At 46.0% G+C, this 9,974-nt stretch overlaps 1 protein-coding gene across 1 annotated transcript; it reads right to left on the reverse strand.

Annotated features, from left to right (window-relative positions):
* Window positions 1-8,499: 8,499 nt before the first annotated feature.
* On the reverse strand, window positions 8,500-9,974 carry LOC149768574 (uncharacterized). The gene is made up of 3 exons (XM_089930547.1): window positions 9,750-9,974; window positions 9,422-9,630; window positions 8,500-9,324 (listed from the first exon to the last, which is right to left on the reverse strand). Exons 1-3 carry the CDS (start codon window positions 9,789-9,791, stop codon window positions 9,228-9,230), a joined length of 348 nt encoding a protein of 115 aa, XP_089786673.1. The 5' UTR covers window positions 9,792-9,974; the 3' UTR covers window positions 8,500-9,227.

Below are 9,974 nucleotides of genomic sequence, written 5' to 3' on the forward strand. Positions count from 1 at the left end.
ATGAGGAGAGTATGTGAGGACATATATACGCGTGTGTTTAGTTCCACATCGGTTATTGAACCCAAATAATACATTCCGGCTAGCCATTTTGAGTAAGGTCCTCGGTTGTTACAAATGATAGCAGAGCGAACTCGGCCCATAGCCTATATAGACTTGGGGACACTACAGCATGTGTTCATAAAGGACGACCATGAGCCAATCGTAGTGGTTGTGATTAGATTTGAATGGATTTGAATCCTTAGTCTAATAAGGATGTCAGGGCTTAGACAGGGAAAGTATATGAGTATGTTTAGTCTCACATCAATTATTGAACTTAAATAATACCTTTCGACTAGCCATTTTAGATGAGCACTATGTTGTTACATTGCGCATGTGAGAGAGAGACCTTGGAGGATTCATACGTCGGCTGAGATTTTCATACTCAGGATCAAAGTAGGGCCACCTGGGGACCAGCCAAACACAACTGGTAGCTTTTCTGCGTATCATCATTTGCAACTAATGGAGCATCTTAGCCTAAACATGTCCACATCAGACCAATGCAGGGATAAACATGTAAAAACAATTTTCTCCAGTGGACAGCAACCACAATCGGTTTCTAGAAGCACTTGTGCACAGTAGGCCAACCAGCCGACCCATTACTATACATGTCCAGACCACGATGGCCTAATAACCATCCTACCCCATCTAAGCTTGAATTTAAGGGCCACCCTCCCGGGTACACCAAGTAAAAGCTTGCCAAATCGAAACTTTGTTATGCTACTTGGTACACCAAGTAAAAACTTTGTTATTCAATCAAGAGAAGATAGATGAGGCACCGATATACACCCCATATCGAGCATGATTCAACGTTTCGGCCCATATAGAGAGATGTTTCTTTGTGAGTCTCGGTCTCATTTTTACCAAGAAATGAATCAACTGGGACTCAATTTTGGTTCAACCTGGTCTGAGCAAGTTAATCTGAACCTCTAAGTGTATTCGGCCCGAGTTAATCTTGCATTGTAGCTTCGGCCCAGCCCAGGGCACGAGGTTTAAACTTCTGTGTATTCGGGTTTAGGGCCAACCTCACCCCCCCCTTGGCACATTAGAAGAGAGGCTTTCATGTCATCTGATATCTAAATTTGTATTGGAGTCGGCCACTCACATACACAATACAATCGTTTCATCTTATTTTTGGCCCATAGAAAACCCTTTTTCTTTTTCTGAAGTCAACCATTTACTATCTTAAATTATTTTTAATTATTAAACATTTAAATTAATACCTAATATAGTAATTAATTTTAAATTTATTTTTTGCTGCAATAATATTATCTTGGTTTTTGTGTGCACAGCCGAAAAAATTCGAGATTGTGGTCCATCTCTGTTTGGGCCACCAAATAAGATGGTTGAGATGTCTGTTTTGTCTTTGGCTTTTTTTTTTTTTTACTGAAACAGATGATTTATACAATTTTGATACAGATACATCCAATAAAATCAAAAAATAAAAGGTCATAAGCACACTAGACGGCAGCTCTACATCCCTGATCCATAAGGCGTCTCCAGAATGACTGGTCACATACGAAGTCATCCAATCCGTGGCCTCATTTGTCTTTCTGAATGCATGCTTGGCCTGAAAGGCTACCCATCGCTCATCTTTGCCAAATATCCTGAAGCAGAGGGTGGCCCTGGCCCCCACTTACGCTACTGGAGCCACCCTAAATCTAGCCGACCATAGTGGCCGAGTCGCCCTCAACTATGACTGAGTCGGCCAGAAGCACTTGCTGAGCGTGATTCAGGCCAACCTATGCCGCCCTCAGCTCTATACTAGAACTGAGGTGTTGAAGATTTGATGGCCTACCGCCGCCACCACCTCGAAGTTCGGGCCTTTAATGATGAAGCTAGCACCTCCCCTCCATCCACTATCAAGCACGCACCCTCTAATGTTGAATTCTGTCATAAGCTCGCTCCATGTCCAATTTAATTGGCATCAAGCTCTGCCTCCTCGAGGCCCGCTGCAGATCCCACATCATCTCTTGGGTGATTAGGACATTATTTGAGATATTTCTACCCCCGACAAAGGCTCCCTGCTCCTGACAAATGATCTCCAGCAGCAGCGACTTCATTCTGCCCACCATGATCTTCGTCACTCCTTGTAGAATGTGGTATAAAGACTAATGGGCCTGAAGTGGCTGGACTCCACAGCATCCTGGCGCTTCAAAATAAGGGTGACATAGGTAACCTTCCAATCATATGCCATCACCGCCCTATTGAAGAACAACTAAACTACCTCCACCACTGCCCTCTGAATAATGCACGAGTACCTCCGAAAGAAGAAAGGAGGGAAGCCATCCGACCCAGAAGTTTTGTCCTCTCCTAAGGCCCAAATTGCCACTCGAACCTCCGTCTCCAATACAGGCCAAATCAAGGATGTGTTCTCCGCTGCTCCAATTCTGACATTCGGCGTCGGGATCTAGCCAGCCAACTCCGAGCCACTGTCTGGATCTGAAGAAATCGACGAGGACCTGTCTGACCGCACTCTCCTCCATCCACTGCCCTGCCCCATCTCTCAGGGAGTGGACCATATTCCTCTGCCTCCTAATGATGGTCGTCCGATGGAAGAATCTGGTGTTCCTGTCTCCCTCCTTTATCCATTGAACTCTAGACTTCTGCCTCTAGAAAGCCTCCTGCTGCTGTAAAAGTGAGTGGTGCATTGCTAGTTGGTGCCAAAGAGCAGCCATCTTTGCCTTCGAGAGCTCGCCACCACTGTCCTCCCTCCTTTGAAAGTCCGCAATCGATGCCTCCACTTCCTCTAGCCCACTAAATATGTTGCCCACAACCTTCTGATTCCACCTTCGAAGTCACCGCCTTGTGAGCTCCTGTCTGTACAGCACCCTCTACATATCATCACCTCGCACCGGCACCCCCTAGGCCTCTCGAACTATATCTCAGGACTGAGGATGCTAGCCACACCTTCTCAAAGTGGAAGGGGTTGTTGTAGCTTGTGCAAGAGGCTGTAAAAATCAACAAAGGGAAATAATCCGAAGCAATCCGGAGGAGGTGACGAACTTGGTAAGTAAGAAAGCAAAGAACCCAGCACGAAGAAGCCACGGCCCTGTCAATCCCCTCCCACACCTCGGCGCAGCCCAATCGGTTGTTGCACCAAGTGAATCGCAGCCCAGAGTAACCAAGATCCACCAACCCGTTCCTAAATCCCGAAACTCACTTCTCTCCACTTTGTCAGTGTAGGCTCTGCCCCCTCTTTTCTCGTTAGGCCTCTGGATATAATTGAAGTCACCCACCACCATAGTCGGGATGCCCAGAGAGACAAGATTGATAATCTCACCTCGGAGAACTCTTTTGACCATGTAGTCGGTACTAATACACCACATAGGATCCACGGGGCTTCATTGGGTTCAAAGATGACCAGTACAATATGCTGAAAGCAGTTCTGAAATACATCTATAGTGGCTGCCTCCCGCTTCCACAATACCAAGATAACCCCAGACAACCCCTGAAACTCCACTGTAAAGGACTCCCAAGAGGCTGTCAGGCATCGTTGCACTCACTGAAGGCCATCCTCTAACAACCGTGTCTCGCACAAAAAGCATATCTCTGGATCATACACCAAGATTAGTCTCCTAAACGAAGACATAAAGGAAGGCTTGGCTGCCCCCCTACAATTCCATGCAAGAATCTTCATTGCAAAATGCCTAGAGGAGCGGGCTCTGGGTCACTCCCCCCTAGAGCCCCTAACTTCGGTTCATCAAAATGGGCCGGCCATCACCTTGCCCTTGATTCTCACCTGAGCCCAATGACTCCCCCATCATCATCGCTCTCACCTTTTGCACGGCAACAGAGTGGCCCATGGCCTCGACTACCCGGCCCACGGCCACCCTACCGGCCACCAAATCTCCCCTGCTGTCCGTCGGTGGCATCGCCATCCATCTGCCAAGGTCGGCCGCCAGGGGCATCGCATCCCCACTTCTCGAACGTGTGTTCTGACTCAAGATCGCGACCAACCCCTTCTCTAATCCTTCCTTCGGAGAAGATTAAGGGGAATTGGAGAGACTGGGGATGGCCGGTGGTGAGGCCAAGCTCGAGGCCGCCTTCGCCGTGGCACAGCGATGGGCTGGCCAGCCTCCAGCTCCCCCACTCCCAAACACCGATCGACCTCGTCCGCTAGCGCCGCTCTCGGGCCAGCTTCTATGGAAGCTCGACCCCCATTTCCAGCCCACCCTGCTCGTGGGCTCCTAGCCAACCCGCCCATCTCCGTGCCCGATCTGCCATCCGTGGAGGTCTGACCCGACCCAACTCTCAGGTCATCCCCCTGCAGCCCGACCCAACCCGAGCCCTGACGCTGGGCTCCTGGGCCTCTTATTGGATGGCCTCGAGCCTGCATTCGCCATTAATATTTCTGGGCCAGCTTGCAACCCAATCAACCCAGAAGCCCGCAGCTCCTCCATCGGGTCAACGAGTCAAAAGCCGAGCCAACCCGGTGCGTCGACCCTGATCCAAACCCATATTTGCCTCCTTCTCAGGCCGAATGCTTCTTCGGCGGGGAACAGCAACGAGCCACCTTCGCCGGCTTTTGCCAGCCATCCGAGTCCGATGAGCAATCGGGCGAACTCGGACGGCCTAACCAGGAGTGCGGCCTAGAGAAAGATGACTCAAGCATAGAGTCGAAAGTCTTCCTTGACCGTGGTGGCCTAGAGAAAGATGACTCAAGCATAGAGTCGAAAGTCTTCGTCGCCACCAACCAAGGGCCAAAGATCGGCCTCTGAATCTCCTCCTCCGAGCTCGTCTCCAGCTCGCCAGGGTCACCACCTATCTCCACCACCATAGGGGTGGGGGTCCACGACAGATCTCACCCCACCTCCTCCTGCGCCAAAATCGGGAATTTGCACCCTGCCTCCACGTGCCCAAGCCTCCCGCACCCGAAGCAGAACTTCGGTACATTCTCATAGATGAAGGGCTGCCATAGCACCTTCATCTTTCCCTTGATTTGGACTCCAGGCAGCAGTGGCGTCATGGCATCGATGGCCACCTTTACTCGAGCGAAACCCATCATCTGTTGCTGCTATTGTACGTCGTCGACTGCAAATGGCCGACCCCTATTGGGGCGATCCAGAGTATGGTCTCACTTGACCCATACTCTAGTGATAGCCAGGGTAGCTGGATCCAGACCACCGCCATATTCACGGCATCCGAGCTCGACACGAATTCGGACGTCCATGGCTCCAGGGCTAGGAGTTGGCCCACCACCACCCACGACCCTCCAGTGAGGGCCCAATCCCTGTCCACAGTTGATTTAAAGCTCAAAGCAAGGTGATAGTCGGCCAAGGGGACCGCCACCACCTCCACCTCTATCTTTCCTTGAGCCGTGACATCACAGGCTACCCAGTCCACCAGCACGCGGCAGCCAAGGCTGCAGACCACCGCCGCCAAGCCGTCCCACCATTCCCAAAGCCTCTATGGACTCCTCCAGTAGCTCAAGCACAGCCGCCGAAAGTTGTCCACCTCCACTTTCGAGATCTGATGGGTCCCCGAGACTCCAGGCCTCGCCCGAGTATCCTGCTCCCCATCACGAGTCGAGTATCCTTCACCCGGAAAACCAAAAGTGCCACCAGGCCCACCACGCTGTCAAGTCTTTCTCTGGCCTTTGAATGCAAATGAATGAAGCATCTCAATCAATTCTCCACAGATCTCTTTTAGTAATGTCGTCATTTCTAACTTTCTCCTCAGTTATGCTACATATCTTCATCCATATAATATGCTATATTTTCCATGCTCAATACATGTAAATATGCCATTTCAATTAATAAGATGAGTCATGCAACATAGCTAGTTTTGTTGCTGTTTTAAATTCTTTTCCTTTTCCCACTCTCAACGCTAAGAGAACCCCCAGAAAGTGCATTTCCTCTATGCAGTCTCGCTACATTGGAATTGATGTTTTTGAGTTAGAATAGACCCATAATGCCAATAATATTCACTTGTAGGTGCAGACAAGAAAATCCTGGGCGACTGTATGTGATTATGTTTTGAAGTGGCAAGAGTTCGTAACCCAGAGGCATGAATCCAAAGCTTACTTTGATAGGCATAGCATTTTCAGCTTTTCGGAAAAGAAGGAGAGGAGAAAGAAGGGATTTAGGTTCAACAAAGAGCCAGATACCATTTCTGGCAAAGGCATTTGAAAATAGTATTTTTTACTGCTTATTATAATATAACAGGATCCTGTTCAATTTCATGTAGGGAACTAGAAGATAAACCTCAACAGCAAATGAAAACACAGGAAGTTGATACATAGTATGAGAACCAAAAGCATATAAAGATAAATGAAATGACAAACTGATAACATAAAGTAACCTATCATAAGTAAAGAAAGAAGAGTTTGCCTACTCAGATATTCATATGTTACTATCATCGTGGTACCCCATGCTGACATGCTGAAAAACCTTGGACCTAATCCTCTATAGAAGCCTTTCCATCGATCTTCAACAATCAATCTTTTGATAACTTGTCTCACAGTGTCTCTGTTTACTATCCATAACCTACATGAAAATAAATGAATGAATAAATAAAACAGTAGACAATTGAAACTTGGTAGAATAAGAAATTTCATCCCAAGAATAATGACAAACGACCTTTTTTTTAATTCTTGTAAGCAGCAAAGTTAAATCGCCCCCCCACCCCCACCCCCACCCCCACCCCCACCCCCCGAAAAAAAAAAAAAAAACATTTCTCCTATCACCGGACCCCAATCTACGAATCAATAGTTCACATGAAAGTCTTAAAAGATAATCCTCTCAAAACGCATGTCCACATGAAAGTATTGAAACTTGGAAGTCGTAAAAAATGACTAGCTTTAATGCTCATGCCAACTGCATAAAGTCTCCAAGAGTATAAGATAATAATCTTTTCTCATTCCATCTCCACACCCAAGTATTTATGGTACAATACAGTGTTTAGAGACCCGTACAGGTCAACCAGATTGACCCGCCCAACCAGACACCTGACACCTATTACAGGTTAGGCTGACCAAAACCCAGAAATATAAATAACCATTTGACTCATTGACCCAGGTCAGGTCAAACCACTATCCACCATTCCAGGTCAGATAGAATCGTGGCTCAAAAGGAGGAGAAAACAAGTCCACAATTGCTCTACTCCTCCCTTTTCCGCTTCTCTTCCTATTATACAAAGGAGCTGTGGCTACATCTGGCCACCTACCTGGAAAGGCACCAAGGATGCAGATCTGGAGGGGACCTGAGTAGATACATTGGCATCGGACACAACATGACAAATTCCAATGGCAGTAGTGTCAATGCAACTAGATTGAGAAGGACATGAGGTAGGTCGGGTGGCTTTGCCTCCCTCTTCATCAAAAAAAAAGAGAAGGACAAGAGGTGGAGCGACCAGATTGGGCCAGATTGAGTGGGCAGCATGATGCAGAGTAATAAAATCTAGTGAGATCGAAGGCAGCAAGGCATGATCAAGAGGGGGGGAGAGAGAGAGAGAGAGACGTGGCTAGGAGGATGGCTTGGTTGGGATCTAGAGGATATAGGAAGGAAGAGAAATGCAATTGGGAGTGGGACAGAGCAGAATATATTTCATGCAAGAGCCTGTCAAACCCAACCCCTGATCCGGATGTTGCAGCAGGTCATTCCGGTTCAATGGGTTCCAAACACTGGTATGATATGACAAGTCAGTTTCAAATTCATAAATCTTTATAATTTAGCTACTCCATTTGCTGGCATTGCATGTACATATATGTTTTGCATGTCCTATCTTAGCAATGTCATCAGAATCAAGATTGTACCACTACAAAAGAAGGAATAAATTCCGGCGGTTTTTTTTGTCTTCACCGACGCTTATAAGCATCGGCGAATTCCCAGCCCACGCTTCACAAAGCGTGGGTCAGACGTCGGGCAGGTGGGCGTGGGTCGGGTTTAACCCGACGCATCAAAAAAGCGTCGTCGGTCTATACCGACGCTTTTAAGCGTCGTTCCTTTTATAATACTCCGACGCTTAAAAGCGTCGGCGTACCTCAACCGACGCTTCGCACCGTAGTTTCCGTTGGGCTATGCCGACGCTTAAAAGCGTCGGCCTAATCTGCTTTACCGACACAATAAAGCGTCGTTATCTGGCGTTTCACATTCCGTGCCAGTTCGTATTTCCGACGCTAAGTAGCGTCGGCCATGGCATTTTTTTTTAAAAAAAAATTTGTAAATGCAATTTTTAATTCTCTGTATACATTAATTTCTAGCAAAACACATACACTAAATCACATAGATAACAAAATACACAACACAGACAAGAACTTTTCATTCAAAATCTCAATATTATTATATTTAATTACATTGTACTTCAAAAACATTCTAAAAACATCCATCTCAAATTCCTAAGTACACAATCTACGATGTATCAAGAGTCGACGGCATCATCTCTACGAGTAGATAAAGTATCAGCAACCTACAAGAAAAAAAATACTTTAGAAACTAAAAATACGAAAGTCATCACGCTAATACAAGAATACATTATAATTATATAAAATATTCAAATATATTTAGTTATGTACCGGAGGAGCAAATCTCTGCAAAAAAGATGAAATATGGTCAAGCTGATCCTGCAAAGATTGTATCTTCAACTCTTGGCTCTGCTTCAACTCCGCCATATCAGTCATATGACTCTGCCTCATCTCCTCTATCCTTGTCTCATATGACCGCTTTATCTGTGCCATCTCTGTCTTCAAACTACAAACCTCTACAGTGCTAGTACCTTATCTGGCATCTTGGGTATATCGGCTCACTGCAGACAGCTGAGTGGGGGTAACTCCGATACCGTAACCCCTCACGCGACCATAACATTCTGGGCCCATCAATTCGGCACAGACCTGAGCCTCGACGCGACTGGCCGCGTCGGATGATGATGACTCCCCGACGCGCTCTGAAATAAGATTTGTAGCTCTTTCCTATATCTCTCTCAAAAAAACAAACAGTCACATTAATAATTTAAAAGAAGTAAAATTAATTAAAAAATTATGATAAAATAAAAAATGAATACATACAACTATATCTCTCGACTCGTCCCGGACAAAGCTGCCATCTCGGTGAGTGTGGGTCATCTTATAAAACTCTACCTCACCAGGCTCCCTTCCATGCTCTACTATCGACACATACGGAAAGTATATGGGCAAACTATATATCATGATACGTGCTATATGTTAGTAGAGTTCCAAATAGTTTCAAAAGAACTTACGAATTCATTTCTACGTCTCGCATAACTCTTCGAGCCTGAAGTATGAGGAACTGCTTGAGATGCTCGTGCAGCTCTACCAATATTAGAATATGTCTGCCAAAATAAAAGCACACAGTATAATATGATTCAATGTATATATTTGCAATCTATATTAATAATAAAGATAATAGAAGATATTGAAACAATATACGTGACATGTCCTCTTTCAGAAAACCAGTAATGAACAAGCTCCCTCCACTGCTGAGGGTATACATCAGGAGGAGTCACACGAGCAACCTCCTCCTCTGTCATACCCTCGCGCTTGAAGTCCATCTTCAATTTTGCTTTATATTCTTTCCATTTGTGATTGAGGGACTTTAGCACCCAATCATGGCTCTCTGGAGGGAGTACAAACTTACCCTACAACAAGATTCAAATATTTCAAATAATAATATTAAACATCTAAAATAAAATTATGATACTAAGCAAATTAATATACAGAAGGTGTCGAATTAAAAAGAATAAATTCAATTCATTACCTGTATAAGTCTAAGAAGCTCAACCTTATACGAAGGAAGCATGTCATTCCACTTCGTATAGTTGAGTGGACACAGCTGACCCTTGCGTGCAACCGATCCTAAAAAGCTTGATAGTAAACTTCCAGCTCTATTGATGGGCTGCCCCAATTCGTTGCATCGGATGATGATCTTCTCACCCGGAGGAAGCTTCCACACATCCTTTGCTTGAGTGGGTCCCCGTCTCGT

Source organism: Phoenix dactylifera, chromosome 1 (assembly GCF_051530095.1).
Source record: "Phoenix dactylifera cultivar Ajwa chromosome 1, Ajwa_hap1_PhDact_Kaust_v1.1, whole genome shotgun sequence".
In the NCBI taxonomy this organism is placed as follows: Eukaryota; Viridiplantae; Streptophyta; class Magnoliopsida; order Arecales; family Arecaceae; genus Phoenix; species Phoenix dactylifera.